At 47.5% G+C, this 25,026-nt stretch overlaps 1 protein-coding gene across 1 annotated transcript in view; it reads left to right on the top strand.

Moving 5' to 3' along the window:
• Window positions 1–1,540: 1,540 nt before the first annotated feature.
• The window catches only part of DCPS (decapping enzyme, scavenger), a 41,609-nt gene continuing 18,123 nt past the window's right edge, over window positions 1,541–25,026 (top strand). The window contains 2 exon segments of the mRNA XM_033206198.1: window positions 1,541–2,514; window positions 4,383–4,557. Coding sequence (XP_033062089.1) covers window positions 2,314–2,514; window positions 4,383–4,557 — 376 coding nt within the window. The 5' untranslated portion in view covers window positions 1,541–2,313.

Below are 25,026 nucleotides of genomic sequence, written 5' to 3' on the forward strand. Positions count from 1 at the left end.
CCAAATAAAAAAAAAAAGCAGGGGGCTCCTATCCCCAGGCTCTTTCACACTGTCCAGTTTTGTTCTATTAACAGTACTTGGCCTGGCACAGTGGCTCATGCCTGTAATCCCAGCACTTTGGGAGGCTGAGGCGGGCAGATCACAAGGTGAGGAGATCGAGACCATCCTGGCTAACACGGTGAAACCCTGTCTCTACTAAAAACACAAAAAATTAGCCGGGTGTGGTGGCAGGCGCCTGTAGTCCCAGCTACTGGGGAGGCTGAGGCAGGAGAATAGTGTGAACCCAGGAGGCGGAGCTTGCAGTTAGCTGAGATTGCACCACTGCACTCCAGCCTGGGTGACAGGGGAAAACAAAACAAAACAAAAAAACACCATACACAGCACTTAATCATTATCTTGTTTACCTCACATACCCCATTTGAATATACAGTTTATGAAAGAAGAGGCCTCGCTGTCCTGCTCAGAACTAATAGTGGCTGGCACATGGAAAATGGAGACCTGGAGAGGTTAAGAGACTTTTCCAAAGTTGCACAGCTAGTCAGTGTTGGGGCCCGACTTCATGGCTCTCAATTCTGGGCTCTTTTTGTAAAAATGTAGCTACTTTGGCAGTGTACGGTGGCTCACACCTGTAATCCCAGCACTTTGGGAGGCCCAGGCGGGCAGATCATGACGTCAGGAGTTCAAGACCAGCCTGGCCAACACAGTGAAACCCTGACTCTACTAAAAATACAAAAAATTAGCCGGGCGTAGTGGCACGCGCCTGTAATCCCAACTACTCAGGAGGCTGAGGCAGGAGAATCGCTTGAACCTGGGAGGCAGAGGTTGCAGTGAGCCGAGATGGCGCCATTGCACTCCAGCCTGGGTGACAGATCCTAAGTCTCTCCTAATAATGCTTTCTGCATCACAAAAAAAAGCAGTCTTTTATCCAACTCCTAATCTATATTTCTGGTAGAAGTTATCCAAAAATCAAACTAACACATGGTACACTTTGTTACTGACCAAAACTGACTGTAAGTTGCATCTTGTTGCTAATGTTGAAAATGGCCAAAACTGTCCCATTAGATCTGTCTGAAAACCTAAACTCAAATCACTAGCAAAAATAATGTGTGGCTGACTGAAACGATGTAACTCTTTTTTTTTTTTTGAGACGGAGTCTCGCTCTGTCGCCAGGCTGGGGTGCAGTGGTGCTCTCCGGGCTCACTGCAACACTCCGCCTCCTGCGTTCAAGTGATTCTCCCGCCTCAGCTTCCCAGGAGCTGGGACTACAGGCGCCGGCCACCACGCCCGGGGAATTTTTTAATTTTTGTATTTTTAGTAGAGACAGGGTTTCACCATGTTGGCCAGGATGGTCTCGATATCTTAACCACGTGATCCGCCACCTCGACCTCTCCAAGGGCTGGGATTACAGGCGTGAGCCACCGCGCCTGGCCGTAAGTACCAACTCTTGACAAAATTTAGATCTGTTAAATAACACCAGCGAAAAACGGGCTAACCAGAAACAATGGTCACTAAAGAAACCCTCAACAGCAGAAGTGACAAGTAATAATTTTATACAGCAAAAAAAAAAAAAAAAAAAGAGAAACGAAACCCTGGGAGACGAATCATACTGCAAATCATAACCCCGGGTAGCAGGGCAGAAATACAGGCCGACTAGATAGAGAGGAGGGGGATGCCTCCAGCCCGGAAATAAGTGGGTGATGGAAATGCTTCTTCTGGCCCTATTCCATTACCTTTCTTGTCAGCAGAAAAGTGCTGAGTCTACAAAGTAAAAAACTGATCACGATGAAAATTTCTACAAAGTAATTAAAATGGGAGAAAAATGGAAATGACTTAAATACTCGGTATAAAAAATCGACCAAGGAATAAAATGGGTTCACGCATTTGCGTCAGAAACGTTGCTTCCCTTATAATTGGTCAACGTCGGTGAAACTATGATTACAATGTCAGTATTCAAACAAGGCCTCCAACACTCCCGTGGCCCAAGGGGGTCTTCGGCTCCCACCCGGGGGCGTGGGCCTGGGGGTCCCTCTTCACTGGCGCAGCCACCTCTAGCCGGCCGCTTTCGGGACTCTCAACCTTCTTTTCCCTTCCTTGAGGGCCGGCCAGCACCACAACGGGGCCAAAGCCAGTAACTTGGTTGAAAGGCGCGCCCTGGGACAGGTCTACGGGCTCCGCTTTGCGCTGCACGCAGCCCGCAGTAGCGGGTGCCAGAGCAGGGTACGCCGGGAGTTACCAGCCCAGCCAGGCCGCTAGGCTCGGGCGAGGGGCGGGGCCGGCGCAGGGCGCGCAGGCGCACACCGCCTGCCGGGCAGCATGGCGGACGCAGCTCCTCAATTCGGCAAGAGAAAGCGTGAATTGGACGTGGAGGAGGCCCACGCCGCCAGCACAGAAGAAAAGGAGGCAGGCGTTGGAAATGGTACCTGTGCTGCTGTCCGCTTACCATTCTCCGGCTTCAAATTGCAGAAAGTGCTGAGGGAGTCTGCGCGGGACAAAATCATTTTCCTACACGGGAAGGTACCAGGAGGCAACCCTGAGGCGGGATGCGGGAAGCGGTGAACCAATCATCGCCTCGGAGGCGCATTTTTTTCCCGGATCTCGGCCGGAAAATACCAATCATTATCACTCGGGGGAGGTGGGAGTGCGCCACTAGAATGCATAGAGGGGCGGTAAAAGGCGGCAAGATTGCCCTTGAAATTAAGGCAATGAACACATCTAGCTGTAATTTTTCTAATGTCTCTTTCACTAGAAATATCTACTAGGAGATTGTATTGCAGATTAAAGATCACATGTTACATTCCCCAAGCCGTTCATCATCCATTTATGTATATAGGGACTAGGAACCCAGTAAATGTTAGATGTCTTGCTCATCCCTGTCCCTGGAAACATGTCCCTCAGTCCATGAGAGTGTAGGAGGTGTGATCTCTGCCTTACACGACTTCAGCCCTAACAGAACAATATATTATAATTGTTAATTCAGTTCTACACACGCGCTTTCATGCATGCCAGACACTAACCTAGGTCCTGGGGATGTGGAGATGAAAGTTACCTGATCTTCAGGACTACGGAATATTTCTGGCGAGACAGATAAAGCTTGCTCCAATACCAACGTGCTCAGCAGTCTGGCAGGGGCTGAGGAGAGATGGAGACCATTCCAGGAACTAGTGAGGAGGCCTAGCCAGGGCAGGTATGGGGGTTCCCCAGAACTACTAGCAGGAACTCTCACCTTTGGGAGGATCGGGGAACCTTGGCCTAGGCTTCCATGCCTCTGTATCTGTTTTTTTTGTTTTGTTTTTATTTATTTATTTGTTTATTTATTTATTTATTTAATTTATTTATTTTGAGACTGAGCGTCTTCTCTGTGTCGCCCAGGCTAGAGAGCAGTGGTGTGATCACTGCAACCTCCATCTCCCAAGTTCAAGTGATTCTCCCTGCCTCAGCCTCCCGAGTAGCTGGGATTACAGGCGCCCGCCACCATGCCCAGCTAATTTTTGTATTTTTAGTAGCAACGGGGTTTCACCATGTTGGCCAGGCTGGTCTCGAACTCCTGACCTCAGGTGATCTGCCCGCCTCTGCCTCCCAAAGTGCTGGGATTATAGGCGTGAGCCACCGCGCCCAGCCTTATTTTTTATTTATTTATTTTTTGTATGAGGTTCTGTCTGGTTTTCTCAGCCCAGCTGTCCTCAGTGTGCAGCACCTGTTGAAGGTGTTAGCCATGAGAGCCTTTGAGCTAGGAGTCACTTGGGAGACCCAGGTTCTAGTTTCTGTTTCAGTGCTGACTGTTCGTGTGACCTTGGGCAAGTCACTCAAGATCTGTTTTTCATCTTTTCTTCTGAAATGGGGAGAACTTGACAGAAGTCTTGTAAGCCTAAAATGTAAGACAACTGAGAAGCCTTGTATTCTGGGGAAGAAAGGTGTGAGAGCTGCCACAAGGATTTGGGTGGAGATGCCTTCTTTGGCTGGGCACCAGGCTTCAAGACCAGCCTGGCCAACATGGTGAAACCTTGTCTCTACTAAAAATACAAAAATTAGCCAGGTGTGGTGACATGTGCTTGTAATCCCAGCTACTTGGGAGGCTGTGGCAGGAGAATTGCTTGAACCCAGGAGGTGGAGGTTGCAGTGAGCCGAGATTGCGCCATTGCACTCCAGCCTGGGCGACAGAGCAAGACTCCACCTCAAAAAAAAAAAAAAAAAAGAGAGATGCCTTCTCTGAGAAAAGAAATGTGAGTGCCACTAGCTAGACTTCCCAGAAGGAAAACTTCAGGGAAGGAAATCCCAAGTACTTTCAAAGTTGATTTCAAAGGCCCTGGGAGCTTCTGTCTCTGCTCTCCAGAGTCTCATTGTGGTTCTGCCCTTGAGCCCACTGATGATGCTTCTACCCACAGGTGAATGAGTCCTCTGGGGATGGGAATGGAGAGGATGCCGTTGTGATCCTGGAGAAGACGCCATTTCAGGTGGAACAGGTGGCTCAGCTCCTGACAGGCAGCCCTGAGCTCCAGTTGAAGTTCTCCAACGATATCTACAGCACCTATCACTTGTTCCCTCCAAGACAACTGAGTGGTGAGCAAGAGGTGGCCAAGGTGGCTGTATGGAGGGTGAATGGGATGGTGGGAAATTAGGTGGTCTAGTGACCAGACTTTCTATTTGCATATTCTAGTACAATAGAGAGATTTCCTCCCTAGTGGACATTTGGCCATCGGTGAAGACATTTTTGGTTGTCAAGAATAGGGGGTGGTGGTGGGGTGTTACTTCTGGCATCTAGTGGGTGGAGACCAAGAATGCTGCTAAACACCTTACAATATACAGGACAGGCTCCCACAGCAAAGTAATGTCAATAGTGCTGAAACTCAGAAACCTGGCCAGGTGGGGTAGCCTTCGCCTGTAATCCCAGCACTTTGGGAGGCCAAGGCAGGCAGATCACCTGAGGTCGGGAGTTCGAGACCAGACTCTTGGCCAACATGGTGAAACCTCATCTCTACTAAAAATACAAAATTTAGCCAGGGTGGTGGTGCTCACCTGTAATCCCAGCTACTTGGGAGGCTGAGGTGGGAGACTCGCTTGAACCCAGGAGGCAGAGGTTGCAGTGAGCCGAGATTGCACCACTGCACTCCAGCCTGGGTGACAGAGCAAAACCCTGTCTCAAAAAAAAAAAAAAAAAAAGAGAAACCTTGTTCTAGTGTAGTATGTTTTATGGAAAGAGTGTGATTCATGGGACAGAATAATAGATTTTTTTTTTTTTTTTTTGAAATGGGGTCTTGCTCTGTCGCCCAGGCTGGAGTGCAATGGTGCGATATCGGCTCACTGCAACCTCCGCCTCACAGGTTCAAGCAATTCTCCTGCCTTGGCCTCCCAAGTAGCTGGGATTACAGGCGCCCACCACCATGCCCGGCTAATTTTTGTATTTTTAGTAGAGATGGGGTCTCCATCATAGCCAGTGTGGTCTTGAACTTCTGACCTTGTGATCCACCTGTCTTGGCCTCCCAAAGTGCTGGAATTACAGGTGTGAGCCACCATGCCCGGCCAGAATAATAGATTAATCTACTAATTGAATGATAAAAATTGTCAGCACTTAGGAAATCCTTACTATTGTGCCACAGTACACATGACTTTCATGACTTTCACAAACCTTTCATGACTTAATGCAAAACAGCCTTGTCTTCCATTGAGCAAAAGCCAGATTAATTGGTACAAGTTGATGGAAATGGACAGCTGTATTTACTTTCTCAGGCATTGACATTTAAGCAAATGTATTCCTCAGCACAGGGCGGCAGAAGCATGACAGAAGGCACTGTGGCCAAACACAATGCATTCCCAGTAATCTACATGTATTAACACAGTTAATCCTCAAAACAGCCCTCTTGTGAGAGGACTTTACAAGTAAGGAAACTGGCTTTTGAAAGGTTAAATAACGGCCGGGCGCAGTGGCTCAAGCCTGTAATCCCAGCACTTTGGGAGGCCGAGACGGGCGGATCACGAGGTCAGGAGATCGAGACCATCCTGGCTAACACAGTGAAACCCCGTCTCTACTAAAAAATACAAAAAACTAGCCGGGCGAGGTGGCGGGCGCCTGTAGTCCCAGCTACTCGGGAGGCTGAGGCAGGAGAATGGCATAAACCCGGGAGGCGGAGCTTGCAGTGAGCTGAGATCCGGCCACTGCACTCCAGCCTGGGTGACAGAGCAAGACTCCGCCTCAAAAAAAAAAAAAAATGAAAGGTTAAATAACTTGTCCAAAATCACACAGCCAGTAGGTGGCAGGAAAGCTAAGGTTTTTCAGTAGACTGGAGTCTTGCTCACCATACTCATTCTGTGGGCCGGCCAGCGTGTCGGGTGCTGCAAAAATCAGTCACTTCCCTGAAGGAACCTACTTTCTGGTGGGAGAGACAACTAGTGTGATCAAGGGGGATGGGAGAGAAGGGCAGGAATTCATGGGTTAAAAGGCAGAGATTTGTTTTTCATTGCAAGAATTTCTTAATTTATTAAAAAGAATATTCCATGCCAAAAGCCAGGTGTGACATGGGCATTTTTTCTCAAGATGGTTAGATTTTGTAGGCAGCTTTGTTAGAAACATGAGGGAGACTGGCTGACCTTAAAGATTCTTTCCAACCAGCAAATTCTGTAATCTGTTTTACAGCACATGGTGACTTTGTCACACCCTTCCGTCTTTTTGTTTGCCCTCCAGCATTTAATAGCAGTCTGGCTTTACAGATATCCTGCCCCACAGTCTTTTGATAGATATTCTTTTCTGCCCTCCATGAATGGGTGCTTAGAAATATATGTGAACACGTGATGGTGAGACAAGCAAACCTTTCATGACTTAATGCAAAACAGCCTTGTCTTCCATTGAGCAAAAGCCAGATTAATTGGTACAAGTTGATGGAAATGGACAGCTGTATTTACTTTCTCAGGCATTGACATTTAAGCAAATGTATTCCTCAGCACAGGGCGGCAGAAGCATGACAGAAGGCACTGTGGCCAAACACAACTTGGGGTGGCCCCCACATTACAGGCTCTGAGGCTGTTATTTTACTGCCACACCCTTTCCCTCACCTTCCGAAATCCCTCTACCTACCCCCCCCACCCTTGGCCAACGTTCAGAAGGTTCTGTCCCCCAGATCCACCCTGTGGGATTCACAGGCTCTCCCCTTTATTTTCCCAGTACTTCTGTGGCACCGCACACAAGTACAGGTAGTCCCTGCCCGCTCCTTCTGTTTCTATCGTCTTTTCCAAGATAAGCACTGAAAGAGGCAGTGCGTTATTGGCCCACCACAAGTCCTTGTTCCCACTCAGAACCCCAGGTGTCTCCATAACCCTTTCCCTAGGGCCACCCCCACCCACCTGGGAGCCTCAGATGTTAGTTCACTTTTTCCTGCCTTCTTTTTTTTTTTTTTTTTTGAGACGGAGTTTCACTCTTGTTGCTCAGACTGGAGTACCATGGCGCGTTCTCGGCTCACTGCAACCTTCGCCTCCCAGGTTCAAGTGATTCTCCTACCTCAGCCTCCCGAGTAGCTGGAATTTACAGGTGCATGCCACCATGCCCAGCTAATTTTTGTATTTTTAGTAGAGATGGGGTTTCACCATGTTAGCCAGGCTGGTCACGAACTCCTGATCTCAGGTGATCCAAAGTGCTGGGATTACAGATGTGAGCCACTGCCCCTGGCCTTCCTGCCTTCTTGGCATACAAGTCATCCCTCAGTATCCACTGGGGATTGATTCCAGGACCCTCCTCAGATACTAAAATCTACGGATGCTCAAGTCCCTGATATAAAATGGTGTAGTATTTGCATGTACCCTAAGCACATCCTCCCATATACTTTAAATCATCTCTAGGTTACTTAACTACCTGCTACAATGTAAATGCTATGTAAATAGTTGTTATACCATGTTTTTTAGGTAATAATGACAAGAAAAGTCTGTACGTGTTCAGTATAGACGCAATGTCCTTCTTTTTTAAAGCATTTTATTTTATTTATTTATTTATTTATTTGTTTATTTTTTTGAGGCGGAGTCTTGCTCTGTCGCCCAGGCTGGAGTGCAGTGGCCGGATCTCAGCTCACTGCAAGCTCCGCCTCCCGGGTTCCCGCCATTCTCCTGCCTCAGCCTCCCAAGTAGCTGGGACTGCAGGCGCCCGCCACCTCGCCCGGCTAGTTTTTTGTGTTTTTAGTAGAGACGGGGTTTCACCATGTTCGCCAGGATGGTCTCGATCTCCTGACCTTGTGATCTGCCCGTCTCGGCCTCCCAAAGTGCTGGGATTACAGGCTTGAGCCACCGCGCCCGGCCTTTTAAAGCATTTTAAATCTTCATTTGATTGAATCCACAGATATGGAACCCACAATACAGAGGGCCGACGGTACATGTGGTGCCTTGCACTCCTGCTTTCCTACCAAAACTAGGGATGGGGATTTGGAAGTCACAGCGGTTTGCTTCAGGGCCCAGTTGCTCCCTTGTGTAGCTGCATGCCTTGTCCCTGGGTGATATTCAAGGTCAGGGTTGGCAAAGTTTTTCTGTCGAAAACCAAAGAGTGACTATTTTAGGCCTTGTGAGGCACAAATGGTCTCTGTCTCCTTTTCTTCTTTTCCTCCCATCTTCCTCCCCAACCCCTTCTTCTTCTGTCTTTTCCGCCTTCTCCTTCCTTCTTCTTTTTCTCCACCCCTGTGAAAATGAAAATATCACTCTTGGTTTGCTGACTGTACAAGTAGAGGCCCAGCTGGCTATAGTTTGTTAACCTCTGTTCCAGATATTTACCACTCAAAGTGTGGTTTGTGAACCAGCAGTATTGGCACCACCTGGGAGTCTGGTAGAAACAGAATCTCCGCCCTGTTTCAGAGTACAGAATCACTGGAGTCTGCATTGTAGCACAACTCCCTGGTGAGCCATAAGCACGTAAAACTTTGAGAGGCACTAGTCTTTTAAAAAACACCATCTGTGTGCCTCCGACGCCCACCTTTATTTCCCCATCCCTGACCTAAGAACTCCAGGCTCGTACCGAAATGAATCTCTCCTTGACATCTCCATTTGGAGGTCTCATAGTTGCAGTTCACGAATCCGATGCACTAATGTACTTAAAAGCACTGAGCACCTATTAAGCAGTAGCTGCTATTATTAGTCTCATGTGCCAGGCCCTATGCCTCATACCGTACCATCCTTGTCCTCACAGTCTTGTTTGGGGTCAGGGGTGGAGAGACAGTGGTGAAAAGCAGAGAGTTTGGTCACTGCCTGGATATAAGGAGTGAGGTCCTTGAAGGTTGGAGCCATGTCACCCATATTGTACTTTGAATAAGTGAAGAATGAACCCACAAACTGACTTGTGTCAATTTTTTTCCTGTGGGCTGGGCATTCCACAGCCACAAGGTGGCAGCATTGCCAAAATAGTCCTGTGGCCACTCCAGCTGTCCCCTCTGTGGGAAGGCCAGCTAAGTCAGCGCCTGGGACCTCCCTCTCCAGTCCCAGCCTTGGAGTCAGTCGACGCTGCCCACCCCAAGGGCCCTGAGTGTGCAGTTCCTGCAGCCTCAGCTGTATGTCCCCCTGCATGGTTGCTCCTTAGAGTTTTTCTGCTGTCTTTGGCTGCGTCTCTAGATCTCCTTTCTAGAATACTGTTTGCCTAGGGGAGCCCCCCACCCCTCATTTCTGAGCTGGCCACAGTGGAAATCATGGGCTCAGCTGATTTTTTTCTGGTATTTCTCTGGTCACTGGCAACTTTCTTTTTCTCTCAAGTCTGGAGGTTTCGCAGTCTCCTCATTCATTTATCCCCTCCACGTTCTCAGCTCCTGTGAGCCACTCATCCTGCCAGCTGCCATGTCTGTCCCAATGACATAATGGAGAGAGCATGGGCTTTAGGAGTGAGTCATGCTGGGGCACTCATGCTTTCTCATGGTGTGCACTGGGGCAGCAACGTGCTGTTTCTGAGTTTTAGCACAGCGCCAGTGCTGAGAACAAGCCTCACGTCAGACAGACCTGGGTGCGAATCCTGGCTTTGCCATTTGCTAACCCTGAGGACCTGGGACATTTCTTTATTCACTTAACACATGTGAAGTGTCTGCTATGTGCCAGCTACTCTAGTAGAAGCGAGGTCTGTGCTGGTGAAGATAACCAATGTCTCCCTGTCTCTGCAGTTCTAGTGGGGAAGGCAGACAGCAAACAAGGAAGCAGATGTCTGAGTGGCCATGAGCAGGAGAGAGCCTACTCAGACCAGGGCTCTAGGATCCCTCTCTGCAGTGGAGATGACACCCAGGCTGAGACCTGAAGGATAGGAAGAAAGCCAGCCGTGCAAAGAGGGGAGAACAGTCTGGGCTGAGAAACAGCACGTGTTCTGGGGAAGGAAAGAACAGAAATGAGGCTGTTATGTCGGGAGTGATGGGGTGGGATGGTGGCAGTGGTGTGCGCTACAGATGAAGTTGGGGAAGTAGCTTCAGTTATTTTCTCTGTTAAATTAGGTTAGAAACTGAACTTACCTCAGTAGGACAGTTACGAAACAGATAAGGAAGTTTTCACAACGTTCTTTAGCCACCGCCTGCAGTGAGAGATACGTTTCACTTTATGGTCTATTACACATGGACTAACAGACATGAATAGAAGTGAAACTTTATTTATTTAGTTTGTTCGTTTGTTTTTGAAAGGAGTTTCGCTCTTCTCATCCAGGCTAGAGTGAAATGGCGCAATCTTGGCTCACTGCAACCTCCGCCTCCCGGGTTCGAGCCATTCTCCTGCCTCAGCCTCCTGAGTAGCTGGGACTACAGGCACCCAGAAGTAAAACTTTAAACAATACTTACCCATCCACTATGACATACTGTCTAGTATTTTCTATCTAGTTTCAGTCTTACTGGTTTCCTTTTTCATTTTTTAATTTTTATAATTATTCATTGATTTTTGAGGCAGAATCTCTCTCTCACCCAGGCTGGAGTGCAGTGGTGTGATCTCGGCTCACTGCAACCTCCGCCTCCTGGATGCAAGCCATTCTCCTGCCTCAGCCTCCTGAGTAGCTGGGATTACAGGCACCCGCCACCACGCCCAGCTATTTTTTTGTATTTTTAATAGAGATGGGGTTTCACCACATTGGCCAGGCTGGTCTCAAACTCCTGATCTCAGGTGATCCGCCTGCTTTGGCCACTCAGAGTGCTGAGATTACAGGAGTGAGCCACCACGCCCAGCTGGTTTCCTTTTTTAAAATGCTGGTCTTAATCCCCTAAATTGACTTCATGGCCACTGTCCTGGATTAGGACCCATTAAGAGAAGGCGTATAGAGCATGTGGCACAGTAGCTGGCATATGGTCTGCATCCAATCAGTGTAATTATGGTGTTGCCTGTGATTTTTTTCTAACTGTCGATTTATGTGAGCTTTAAATGGAATAATATATGTAATATGGAAAAGTGGCTGGCTCTGCCCATGGGTAGGTTTCCTTTCTTCTTCCGGTTGCTGTGTGGCACATGTCTGGAGCTAGTGGCCTGAAGGCTGGCATCTGAGAGCTTCCTCTGACCCTCTAGGCGGGGCAGGGCCTGCGTCTCCTTTCTATCAGAGCTGTCACCCTGCGGCCTGTCAATGGAGCTCTTTCACTGCGGTCTGTTCTCTTTTACCTGGGGAAGAAGTTGGAGGTAGCAGGGAGAGGGGTGTGACTCAGAAATCCCGGCTACCTCTTAAAAGGCCAATTGTTTCCCCTTGTAAACCAGGAGGTGGAATCTCAAGTTCAGAAGAGGAGACAGGCATTTGTGAGTGAGGCCAGGGCGGGGAGCAGAGGGATGGGATCCTGAGAATCACGTCTCTGGTTGCAGAGAACTCCCGGTACTATAGCCACAGGCCAGGGTTTTCCACCCTGTGCTATTTGCAGAGGCAAAACCCAGACCTCCTGAGGGAGGGGTGAGGACTTGTTTGGAAGGAGCATTTTAAAAGACAAGCCATTCTCCAAAGAGTTTGCTTGGTAGCATTGTTAATGATACAACGAACTAGAAACAAGTAACAGTAGAGTAGGTAGATAAACCGAGGTATAGCCCTACAGTGCCTCTCTACAGCAGTGAAAATGAACTACAGCTGCCTGTATCAATGAAGGATAAATCTCACCATGTAGGGCAAGAAAAGCAAGACACAGAATACACATGGTGTGATTCAAATGGTACAAAGTTGAAAGACAAGCAGAACTGAACAATATACTGCTTAGGGATGCATACACGTGTAATAAGACTATCAGGACAAAAAGGAAATGATTAACCCCCCAATCAGGGAGGTGATTATCCCTGGTCGGGGTGAGGCAGGACAGAGAGAAGGTTAAAATTTCTGGTTATATTCTGTTTCTTGGATTGTGTGTTCTGAGCATATGTATTCTTTTTATTTTACTTAGGTCTTTAAGTGGTACATATTTTATATACACACACACCCATGTTTTATATGTACAATGTATTTCACAGTTGAGAGTTAAGACAAATTGGCAGGTCCTTAGATGGACTAGAAAAATCATCCCATGAATTTCAAGGGCTCCATCCTCCTTCTGAAGTCTGGTTTTCAGTCACGGTTCTGAAAGTGAAGGTATTTGGTTTCAGCCTCCTACTTCTAGGTTTTGGGCGTTTGCGGACTTTCATTTCTGCATGCTGCCCCTTCTCTGGGGTGTGGGGATGCCTGGGCTGGCCCCTTTCCCCCCGATGATTGTTGTTCTCTTCTTTGTGTCCGTATGTCCTCAGTGTTTTCTCCCACTTATAAATAAGGACACACATATTTGGTTTTCTGTTCCTGCCTTCGTTGGCTTAGGCTAATGGCCTCTAGCTCCATCCATGTTGCAGCAAACGGCATCATCTCACTTTCTTCTGGCTGTGTAGTATTCCATGGTGTATATGTACCACATTTCTTTATCCAGTCTAGATGCTGGTGTGAGGCATGCAGGGAAAAGGGAACACTTCTACACTGTTGGTGACCACATTTCTTCATCCAGTCTAGATGCTGGTGTGAGGCATGCAGGGAAAAGGGAGCACTTCTACACTGTTGGTGAGAATGGAAACTAGTACAACCATTGCGGGAAACAGTGTGAAGGTTCCTTAAAGAACTAAAAGTAGATCTGTTTGATCCAGCAGTCCCACTACTAGGTATCTACCCAGAGGAACAGAAGTCATTATATGAAAAAGACAATTTGCACATGCATGTTTATAGCAGCACAACTTGCAACTGCAAAAATACGGAACCAACCCAAATGTCCATCAATCAACAAGTGGATAAAGAAAATGTGGTATATATAATACCATGGAATACTACTCAGCCATAAAAAGGAATGAAATAATGGCATTTGCAGCAATCTGGATGGAATTGGAGAATATTATTCTAAGTCAAATAACTCTGGAATGGAAAACCAAACATTGTATGTTCTCATTCATATGTGGGAGCTAAACTATCAGGATGAAAGGCATAAGAATGATACATGGGACTTAAGGGAAAGGGTGGGGAGTGGTGAGGGATAAAAGACTACACAGTAGATACCATGTACACTGCTCAGGTGATGCGTGCATCAGAATCTCAGAAATCACCACTAAAGAACTTATTTGTGTAAGTTCCTACCTGTTCCCAAAAAACCTATTGAAATAAAAATATAAGAAATTTTAAAAAATTGCTCTACCGTAAAGACACATGCACATATATGTTCATTGTAGAACTATTCACGATAGCAAAGACATGGAATCAACCTAAATGCCCACTTGAGGGTGGAGGGTTGGAGGAGTGGGAGGATCAAAACACTCGCTATCAGGTTTATGCTTATTACCTGGGTGATGAAATAGTTTCTGTGCCAAACCCCTGCGAGACAGTTTACCTGTAAACAAAGCTGGACACGTACCCTTTTACCTAAAATAAAAGTTAAAAAATAAAAAGAATATTTCTGGGCCGGGTGCAGTAGCTCATGCCTGTAATTCCAGCAATTTGGGAGGCCAAGGCAGGCGGATCACTTGAGGTCAGGAGTTCGAGACCAGCCTGGCCAACATGGTGAAACCCTTTCTCTACTAAAAATACAAAAATTAGCTGGGTGTTGTGGCACGTGCCTGTAGTTCCAACTACCCAGGAGGCTGAAGTTGGAGGATTGCTTGAGCTCAGGAGATCAAGGCGGCATGCACCGTGATTCTGCCACTACACTCCAACCTGGGTACAGAGCAAGACCCTGCCTCTTAAAAAAAAGAGAAAAGAAAACCAGTAAAACCAGTAAGCAGTGTTTACATGATTGAGGCCATATTAATATGCATGCTCAACCAGAGTGCTAAGGTTTTAGTTTTTTTCTCCACCTGCCCAGTGTATAATCTCCATGCCACTCAAAGGACAGTGCTTTTTTTTTCTTTGAGACAGTCTCACTCTGTTGTCCAGACTGGAGTACAGTGGTACATCTTGGCTCACTGCAACCTCCACCTCCTCGGTTCAAGCGATTCTCCTGCCTCAGCCTCCCGAGTAGCTGGGATTACAGGCGCCCGCCACCACACCAGGCCAATTTTTGTATTTTTAGTAGAGACAGGGTTTCATCATGTTGGCCAGGGTGGTCTCGAACTCCTGTCCTCAAGTGATCCGCCCACCTTGGCCTCTCAAAGTGCTGAGATTACAGATATGAGTCACCACGCCTGGTTGGAGAGTGCCTTTGATGTCCAGGTCGAGTGGATTCTCTTTTCTTGCATTCTAACAGTCCTTCAAATCATGCTGCTTTTTAGTTTGTTTCATATTTGAACCACTGCTTTATTAGTTTTACTTTTTCTTTTTTTTTTTTTTTTTTGAGACGGAGTCTCGCTCTGTCGCCCAGTCTGGAGTGCAGTGGCGCAATCTCGGCTCACTGCAAGCTCCGCCTCCCGGGTTTACGCCATTCTCCTGCCTCAGCCTCCCGAGTAGCTGGGACTACAGGCGCCCGCCATCTCGCCCGGCTAGTTTTTTGTATTTTTTAGTAGAGACGGGGTTTCACCGTGTTAGCCAGGATGGTCTCGATCTCCTGACTCGTGATCCACCCGTCTCGGCCTCCCAAAGTGCTGGGATTACAGGCTTGAGCCACCACGCCCGGCCTAGTTTTTACTTTTTCATGGAGTTTTTAGTTGCCTCTTTTTTCACTGTGGTTAAAAGAATAATGCACCTTTACTTTGCTCTTGAAATTATCCAGTTTGATAATCCATTACATCAAGCTTGTCCAGCCCGCAGCCCAGGACAGCTTTGAATGCTGCCCAACACAAATTTATAAACTTTCTTAAAACATCCGATTTTTTTCGTGATTTCTTTTTTTTTTAAGTTCATTACTTATTGTTAGTGTTAGTATATTTCAGGTAAAGCCCAAGACAGTTCTTCCAATGTGGCCCAGGGAAGCGAGAAGATTGGACACCCCTGCATTACATCCTATCTCCTTTCTTGCTGGTAAGATTGTTTCCAGAAAGCTCTTTCCTGCTTCTCCAATCTGAACAGGTGATTCTTTAAGGAAGTTGTTCAGGTATCAATCTGAGACTTCCTTTTCAACTTTTGTGGGTTAGATGTTTTCTGGATTCTACCTCTTTTTCTTTCTTGTTTTACTCTCTTGATTAAATGAAGTACATTCTTTTTTTTTTTTTTTTCTTGTTTGTTTTGAGACAGAGTCTGGCTCTGTTGCTCAGGCTAGAGTGCCGCGGCGTGATTTCAGCTCACTGCAACCTCCACCTCCCGGGTTCAAGTCATTCTCCTGCCTCATCGCCCGAGTAGCTGGGATTACAGATGCCTGCCACCACGCCCAGCTAATTTTTTGCTTTTTGTTTTTTGTTTTTTTTTTTGAGACGGAATCTCGCTCTGTCACCCAGGCTGGAGTGCAGTGGCCGGATCTCAGCTCACTGCAAGCTCCGCCTCCTGGGTTTACGCCATTCTCCTGCCTCAGCCTCCGGAGTAGCCGGGACCACAGGCGCCCGCCACCTCGCCCGGCTAGATTTTTGTATTTTTTAGTAGAGATGGGGTTTCACCGTGTTAGCCAGGATGGTCTCGATCTCCTGACCTCGTGATCCGCCCGTCTCGGCCTCCCAAAGTGCTGGGATTACAGGCTTGAGCCACCGCGCCCGGCCAATTTTTTGTATTTTTAATAGAGGCGGGGTTTCACCTTGTTGGCCAGGCTGGTCTTGAACTCCTGACCTCAGGTCGCCCACCCGCCTCAGCCTCCCAAAGTGCCAGGATTACAGGTGTGACCCACTGTGTCTGGCCTCTTTCTTGTAATCTGGTAGATTGTCTGCATTTTGTCTTGTAGACCTTCTAGTGAAGGTGTTAATTTGACAGTCATATTTCAAATTCTCCTCTCTCTGGTTCTCTGATTATTTCATTCTCATAGCATTTTGCTCCTTTTTTTTTTTTATAGAGGCCAAATTGTGTTGAATCTCTCTGGCACACTAATTAGGATTATTTTAAAAATTATCTCCTGACCCTCCAATTATTTTATTACCTCTGGGATCTGGTTGTTTATCTTGGTCATCCTTATTCAGGCTGCTGGTTTCTTTCAATGGCTGGTGATTCACATGAGCTCACTCATATTTCACAATGAAGCACAGTATGGCATGTCCAGTGACAAACACTGAGACTTGGTACCCATGCCCCTTTCAGAGTGAACTAAAGACATGCCTTCAGGCAGGAAGTTGAGAGAGGCCACATTTTGGAGTGTTCAGCCTACAGCTCATATTGTGGTATGGTCTGCTCAACGCCAGCGTCGTTTCTTTCTGTGTGTGGGGAAGTAGGGGGCTTGCAGCTCTAAGGCCAAGCCTGTCATTTCATAGCTCCCCGATGCATTGCATATCAGCTCTTGCTCTTCCTGTTCACGTGGAGCTTTGCAGAGTGCCATTAGCCCCACAGCCATCCTGAAGTAGCGTTTCCCACTCTCTATCCATTGTAACCGAGGGCCTCTCCTGCCACCCCAGGGCTGCGTTTGGAGTTACCAAATTTGCTTGTGGGCCAGGAGACCCTGGGGTTTTGCCATCAGGTCCTGTTGCCTCCCTACCCCCTCTGCTTTCTGGACTTCAGAGGACTAGCAAGATGGGGAGGGACGGAGCTGAGGGTTTGTACAAGAAGCCTGTCAGATCCAGGGTCTTGCTAAAGTCAGCGTCTGCCTCTCCTCTGTCTCTAATAGCAGCTCTGTGCTTTCCTAGAGACAGGTAATTAGTGGTTAGAGGCTTGCTGTGGAGTGGTTGAAGTTTCCAGTAGGATCCTGACCACACCCTTCAGCCGTGTTTATCCTTGACGTGGAGGTCTCTTCGGGCTTCACTTGAGCACTTCCAGTATCTCTGTAGTGTAGGACAGAGAACACCCTGCCTTGCTTGGCCTGGGGCCAGAGGATGACTTAAGACCCAAGGCAGCCAGCCTTCCCTCCACCCTCTGGCCTGGTCTCCCCGTTACCATGCAGCCAGGGCTGAGGAGAGTGTCACCCAGCCAGGGGACATCCCACAGAGGAGGAAAGAGAAAACAGATCCAGGAGAGCCTCCCACCAGCCTCTCGTTCTTTCAGGCTTTCTCTGGCATGCCTCGCGAAGCCCAGTTATCTGACCCATCACTGGCTGACTCTGCCTGGCTCTTGTGGAGAGGACATGGCGGGTGGGCTTCAACTCAGATCATGCATTGCTGTTGCTTCTTCTGAGTGCTGCTGGGCCTGCACATCTGGGTTAAATAAGTTAAGCTGGCTCCTCTGAGCGAAGGGGAAGCAAAAGCCACAGACCGAGCCATGGAGATGAGCTCATCCTGTAGAAGCCATCAGCAACGGCTGGAAAGCAGTCTTGTTTGAACATGTGTATGGGAAGGAGAGCAGACTGTCTGTGGTTTGTGTTTTCATGTTTCATGTGCAGCAGCATTTTCCTGGGGATTTGGCTAAGCTAGCTTTGGCAGGGAGCAGAGAGGCAGCTGCTCTTAACTTTCCTCTAGATAGCTCTACCTCCCACCTCTGAGAGCAGTTGGGCTTTTGTGTCTAGACTGGGGACAAAGGGTGGCTTTATTTATTGGAGAAGGGCTTGCAGCAGATCCTCAGGGTCTTGATGGACAAGTCAGAGCTGTGTTAGTCCGGGGCACATCAGCCTGCTCATCTGAGCTGCAGAGAGAAGGAACATATGCCTAGAGGGGTGCTTTTCAGCTGGAGACATCACTATCATCATTCTCGCTGCTAGAACATCCTGTAGATGAAGAGCTGCTGCCCTGGACTTCACCAGGCCCCTCTTCTGGGACTTCCCCCCTCATGCCTCCCACCGCATAATCTAACACTGCCATACTTGGTGGGGGTGATGGTAGGGTACAGGATGGTACCACAAATGTAGGCCAAAACAGCTATTGTTCCTAGTTGTGAGCCAGTCTGGAAGCAAGGTCCTCTTCTGTCCCTTGGAGCTCCCCCCAGAACCTGCTATCCCGCAGCATTTGGCCACAGTACCCCATGGTGTGGCTGTCCTCACATGGCTCTCCAGAGCCCAGGGGAGTGGACTCTCTTTCCCTGAGCTTCTCAGGAAGCATCGTGGAGAACACAAGCAGAGCATGGGCAGCATCATCTCTGCATGCTCTGACCGCACCCCTCTGTCTGTACCTCACTTGCTCTGGCACCTCATTTTGCCTTCTGGGTTTGCTGACAGCTGTTTATGTGTCTCTAGGAAGAATTGGAACTAGTCATGCTTGTCCTATCTGATAGGGCTGCTTGTGGAAAACATGACCCCAGCACAGGTATCCTAGGAACGGCCCAAAAGAGGATGGGCCTTTGGGATACGAGAGTACTGCATAGAGGAACCAGACTGCTTGGGTTCAGATCTCAGCTCTGCCACTATTAATAGCTGTGTGTCCTTGGGCAAATTACTTAACATCTCTGGGGCTCAGTTATAAGGGGTAGCTTCCTTTTAACACATTTGTTACACAAGTGATACATAAATATATATAACTCTATCACCCAGGATTGATCGCTCTTAACATCTCAGAGTATGTCCTTTCAGATTTTTTTTTTTTTTTTTTTTTTTGAGATGGAATCTTGCTGTGTCACCCAGGCTGGAGTGCAGTGAGGCAGTCTTGACTCACTACAATCTCTGCCTCCTGGGTTCAAACGACTCTCCTACCTTTGCCTCCCAAATAGCTGGGACTACAGGCACCCCCACAACGCCCAGCTAATTTTTGTATTTTTAGTAGAGACAGGGTTTTACCATGTTGGCCAGGCTGGTCTCTAACTGCTGACCTCTAGTGATCCGCCCACCTTGGCCTCCCAAAGTGCTGGGATTATAGGTGTGAGCCACCGCACCCAGCCTGTCCTTTCAGACTTTTCTGTGTGTGCATATGGTATGCAGTTGCATGTGTACACACTTTTTTTTTGAGACGGAGTCTTGCTGTGTCGTCCAGGCAGGAGTGCATTTGTGCGATCTCTGCTTACTGCAAGCTCCGCCTCCTTTTTCACACCATTCTCCTGCCTCAGCCTCCCGAGTAGCTGGGACTACACGCGTGTGCCACCATGCCCAGCTAATTTTTTGTATTTTTAGTAGTGACGGGGTTTCACTATGTTGGCCAAAATTCTTTAGTAAAAAGAAAAAAACAATTTTTGAGATAGGCCTTACTTTGTTGCCAGGTTGGAGTCCAGTGGTACAATCAGAGCTCATGGCAGCCTCAAACTCCCGAGTTCAAGTGATTCTCCCACTTCAGTCTCCTGAGTTCAAGTGATTCTCCCACTTCAGTCTCCCGAGTAGTGGCGACCAGAGGCAGGTACCAGCACACCTGGCTCATGTATTATTTTTTGTAGAGATAGGGTCTTGCCATGGTCTCGAACTCCTGGGCTCAAGAGATTTCCCCCCTGTTTCAGCCTCCCAAAGTGTTGAGCCACCACACCCAGCCACCAAATTCCTAAGTGTGACAGTAGAATAAATATATTTTTAGATGTTTCAAGTCTCAAAATATATCTTGCTTGCACCATATCTCTGGACCCAACTTGAGTTTGTGATTCACAGTTTACAAATTTGGTGATTCTGTACTGTTAGCAATAGTTACAAGAGACCTTTTTAATCCTCTTATCTGGGAAACAATTTTCAAAATACAATTATTGTTTTACCTTGAGCAGTAGAAAGTTCAGCTTTAGAAACATTGTGTTTATTTTCATTGTAATGTTATATATGCAAACCAATGCATGTATTTTTCAAAGCAGGTATACTTTAATGATTAAAAAAAAAATACACGTGATGCAAAAAGTTCTTTGACCAAATAAGGCATTCAAACAATGCTAAATGTATTAAAGTTGCATTTCTTTCTTTCTTTTTTTTTTTTTGAGACAGGGTCTTGCTCAGTCACTCAGGCTGGAGTGCAGTGGCATGATCACAGCTTACTGCAGCCTTGACCTCCCAGGCTCAAGCGATCCTCTCACCACCTCAGCCTCCAGAGTCGCTGGGACTACAGGCATGTGCTATCACAGCCAGCTAATTTTTGTATTTTTTGTAGAGATAGGGTTTTGCCATGCTGCCCAGGCTGGTCTCGAACTCCTGGGCTCAGGTGATCCAAAGTGCTAGGATTATAGGCATGAGCCACCAAACCTGGCCCTAAAGTTGTTTTTTTGGTTGGTTGGTTGGTTGGTTTTTTGAGATGGTGTCTCGCTCTGTCGCCCGGGCTGGAGTGCGATGGTGTGGTCTCGGCTCACCACAACCTCCACCTCCCAGGTTCAAGCGATTCTTCCGCCTCCACCTCCCAAGTATCTGGGATTGCAGAAGCGAGCCACCATGCCTGACTAATTTTTTTGTGTTTTTGTAGAGACGGGGTTTCACCATATTGGCCAGGCTGAACTTCTGACCTCAGGTGATCCGTCCGCCTTGGCCTCCCAAAGTGCTGGGATTACAGGTGTGAGCCACTGCACCCAGCCCTAAAGTTGTATTTCTACAGTTATTTATTGTATTCACATAGCAGATTGCAGTAGCAAAATTTTTTTTTTTTTTTTAGTATAACTTTTAAATTTTAACTGACAAATAATTGTGTATAACGATTTCTGTTTTATGCTGTGGTAGAACTTTGAATACCTATCTGGTGATCTACTTGGTAAATTATTTCAGAGAATTGAAAATATTTTCTCAGTTTTCCTAATGAAAATTCCAGGAATTGAATTTATAATAATAATAATGCCACACTAAAGTTTGAGAATTACTTCTGGGGGTGGCAACCGGAAGTTCTGGGACAACACATTGTTCATGTGCCTGATGAGGTTTTTGGTTTTTTGGCAGGGTCTCGCTCTGTCCCCCAGGTGGCAGTGCAGTGGCGAGATCTCCGCTCATCACAGCCTCCATTTGCTTGGCTCAAGGGATCCTCCCACTTCAGCCTTCTGAGTAGCTGGGACTACAGGCATGTACCACCATGCCCAGCTAATTTTTCTGCATTTTATTTTTTTTGTAAAGATGGGATCTCACTATGTTGCTCAGGCTGGTCTCAAACTCATGGTCTCAAGCAATCTCCCTGCCTTGGCCTCCCAAATTGCTGGAACTATAGGCATAAGCCACCGTGCCTGGCCTGCCTGATGAGTTTAACACATCAAGAGATTTATGTAAACAGGGAAGTGGATTTGGGGATGAATTAGTGTCATGTTTATAGAAAATTAAACAAGTGGCCAGGATTTGGGTGGAGATGCCTTCTCTGGCTGGGCACGATGTCTCACACCTATATCCCAGCACTTTGGGAGGCTGAAGTGGGTGGATCACCTGAGGTCAGGAGTTTGAGACCAGCCTGACTAACATGGTGAAACCCCATCTCTACTAAAAATACAAAAATTAGCAGGGCATGGTGGTAGGTACCTGTAATCCCAGCTACTCACTTGGGTTGCTGAGGTGCGAGAATCGCTTGAACCCAGGAGGTGGAGGTTGCAGTGAGCCAAGATTGCGCCATTGCACTCCAGCCTGGGAGACAGAGCGAGACGCAGTGTCAAAAAAAAAGAAAGAAAGGAAAGGAAAGGAAAGGAAAGGAAAGGAAAGGAAGGAAGGGAGGGAGGGAGGGGGGGAGGGGAGGGGAGGGGAGGGGAGGGGAAGGGAGAAAATTAAACAAGTAAAAATGTAATTACTTATTCCATACACCAAAAATTATGCTGAAGAGAAAAAATAATCACAGTAAATTTGGCAGTGAGCAGCATTGACATCATCATCATAGCATCAATATTGAATACTGATTTATCAAAAATTATGGTAAAGTTGTACTCTGAGGTTGAGGGTTAGGAAGTATCTGTATATGTGTGTGTTTGTGCATGTGTGTACATTTGGTGGAGGGATGGTAAAAAGGTAAATCCTCATCTTCCTTAATGAGAAGTCAGTAAGTAATAGAAGTTAAAACTCAAGTAGGAACAAGATATAAAAATATAATTTAGAATTCTGGAAGTATATGACCAAAGAGGTGGCCAGAAGCATTGAAAGTGGTGCCTCTGAAGGAGCTGGAAATTGGGAGCAGGGAGGAGCAGAAAAGTGTTTTTGAAAGCAAGCTTTGTTTGACTCTTTGACATATATGCAAGTACAATTTGAGTTAAAAAGACAAACACAATGTTAAAAAGCATGACGCGAACTCTGTAAGGAGTGTTGGAGGTGCTCTTAATATATTGTGAACATTTTCCAGAGATAGGTTTTTGAGGGTGATCCCAGGCTGTTACGAGAATGCCAGCAGGAAGGCCGGGCGCCGTGGCTCACGCCTGTAATCCCAGCATTTTGGGAGGCTGAGGCGGGCGGACTACGAGATCACGAAATCGAGGCCATCCTGGCCAACTTGGTAAAACCCCGTCTCTACTAAAAAGGCAAAAATTAGCCGGGCGTGGTGGTGTGGGCCTGTAATCCTAGCTACTGGGGACGCTGAGGCAGGAGAATCGCTTAAACCCAGGAGGCGGAGGTTGCAGTGAGCCGAGATGGCACCACCGCACTCCAGCCTGGTGATAGAGCAAGACTCCATCTCAAATAAATAAATAAATACATAAATAATTAATGAGAATGCCAGCAGGAGGGTGGGACTGGGGAGTTGGTCGGTTCTCTGGCCACTGGGAAGAGCTCTGGGTAGGGGCATTGCCCAGTATCACCCATCCTGAGCAGGTGGTGCCCTCAGTCCATTTGCCAGGCAGCATGTGGCAGGAAGAGCCTGGCAAGGCCACCAGGCCTCAACTGCTGACCTGCCGTGGGCAGATGGGGCTGCTGGTGTGGGGCCCGGCCCTGAGCACCACACAGGGCTGTGGGCCCTTGGGGGCCACTCCAGGCCCTGGGCCTCAGTTTCCTCATATGTAAAATGCAATCATAGTAATACTCGTTCATGTTGGTCATGAGGAGTAAATGAGCTCATGTGTTTGTCAGGCTTAGAATAGTGTTATATTGGCCGGGCGCGGTGGCTCAAGCCTGTAATCCCAGCACTTTGGGAGGCCAAGACGGGCGGATCACGAGGTCAGGAGATCGAGACCATCTCTGGCTAACACGGTGAAACCCCGTCTCTACTAAAAATACAAAAAGCTAGCCGGGCGAGGTGGCGGCGCCTGTAGTCCCAGCTACTCGGGAGGCTGAGGCAGGAGAATGGCGTAAACCCGGGAGGCGGAGCTTGCAGTGAGCTGAGATCTGGCCACTGCACTCCAGCCTGGGTGACAGAACGAGACTCCGTCTCAAAAAAAAAAAAAAAAAAAGAATAGTGTTATAGGGCTGAGGTTCCAAAAGGTATTGACACCTTTTTTTTTTTTTGAGACGGAGTCTTGCTCTGTCGCCCAGGCTGGAGTGCAGTGGCCGGATCTCAGCTCACTGCAAGCTCCGCCTCCCGGGTTTACGCCATTCTCCTGCCTCAGCCTCCCAAGTAGCTGGGACTACAGGCGCCCGCCAACTCGCCCGGCTAGTTTTTTGTATATTTTAGTAGAGACGGGGTTTCCCCGTGTTAGCCAGGATGGTCTCGATCTCCTGACCTCGCGATCCACCCGTCTCGGCCTCCCAAAGTGCTGGGATTACAGGCTTGAGCCACCACGCCCGGCCGGTATTGACACCTTTAAACAATTTTCCTACTAAAAAAAAATGCCAATCCTGCAGAAAAGCTGTAAGAATAGTACAAAGAATTCCCTTATTAAAGGACTTCGCCTGTTAACATTTGCCACGTTGGCTTTTTCTGTCTCCACATATATATACATACAATAATGATAACGATGGATATAAAAAAGGGTAAAATGATCAATTTCAGGAAATTCCCATTTGTATGAGACTTCGGTGACATACAGTCCATTGTTAAGTTGTGCCAGTTGCTTCAGTGCAGGGCGCCCCTCCCCGGGTCCCAACCCCGGATGTAATCCAATCCCTTTAAGTCGCGTCTCTTTAGTCTCCCTTCATCTGGAGCAATTCCTCAGCCTTCTTTGTCTTTCTTAACTGTGACATTTTGGCAGTGTTATAAAGCCACTCGTTTTGTTGAATGCCCCTGGATTTTGGTTTGCTGATATTTCCTCATGACTAGACTCAGATTGTGCGTTTTTGGCCAGAATTCCACATGATCAGGAGGCACATGATGTCAGCGTGCCCAGCAGGGGTGACGGTGACTCCCATGGCCTGGCTGAGGTGGTAGCCTTTTGCTGCTGTAAAGCGACTCGTGTTCCCTTTGTAATTAATAAGTAATCTATGGGGAGATCTTTTTGAGACTGTGCCTGTGTATCCTGTTTCCCAACATGTTTTCACCTGATGCTTTGATTGTTTATTGAGCATTGACTCTTGACCAAACTCCTCCTGAAGTTCAGCTGCAGGTCAACATCTTGACTGGCATTGAGGTAAACACCAGCATTCATTTTTTTTTTTTTTTGGCTGCCAACGTAAACTTTAGCATTAGGAAATATATTGATTTGTACCAAAGAGGTTTTATTCCATTCGGGACAAAAATGCTCTTCCTGGGTTTAAAGTTGAAAAGGCCAGATTCATGTATTCATTTGTTCACTAAGTATTTATTGAGTGCTTACGGTATGCCAGGCACTATTCCAGGTGCTGGGGACAATTTTTTTTTTCTTCTGGAAGCTGCACAGTAGTTGGGGAGTCAGTCAGTCCACATGCTGCTGCGAGGGAGTGAGAAGTGAAGAGGAAGCAGGTGGGTGGAGGAGACAGGGCCACGAGGTTAGGGCTGCTGTTTTACCAGGGCTGACCGAGCCTG

Source organism: Trachypithecus francoisi, unplaced genomic scaffold (assembly GCF_009764315.1).
Source record: "Trachypithecus francoisi isolate TF-2019V2 unplaced genomic scaffold, Tfra_2.0 Lachesis_group8, whole genome shotgun sequence".
NCBI classification, from domain to species: domain Eukaryota; kingdom Metazoa; phylum Chordata; class Mammalia; order Primates; family Cercopithecidae; genus Trachypithecus; species Trachypithecus francoisi.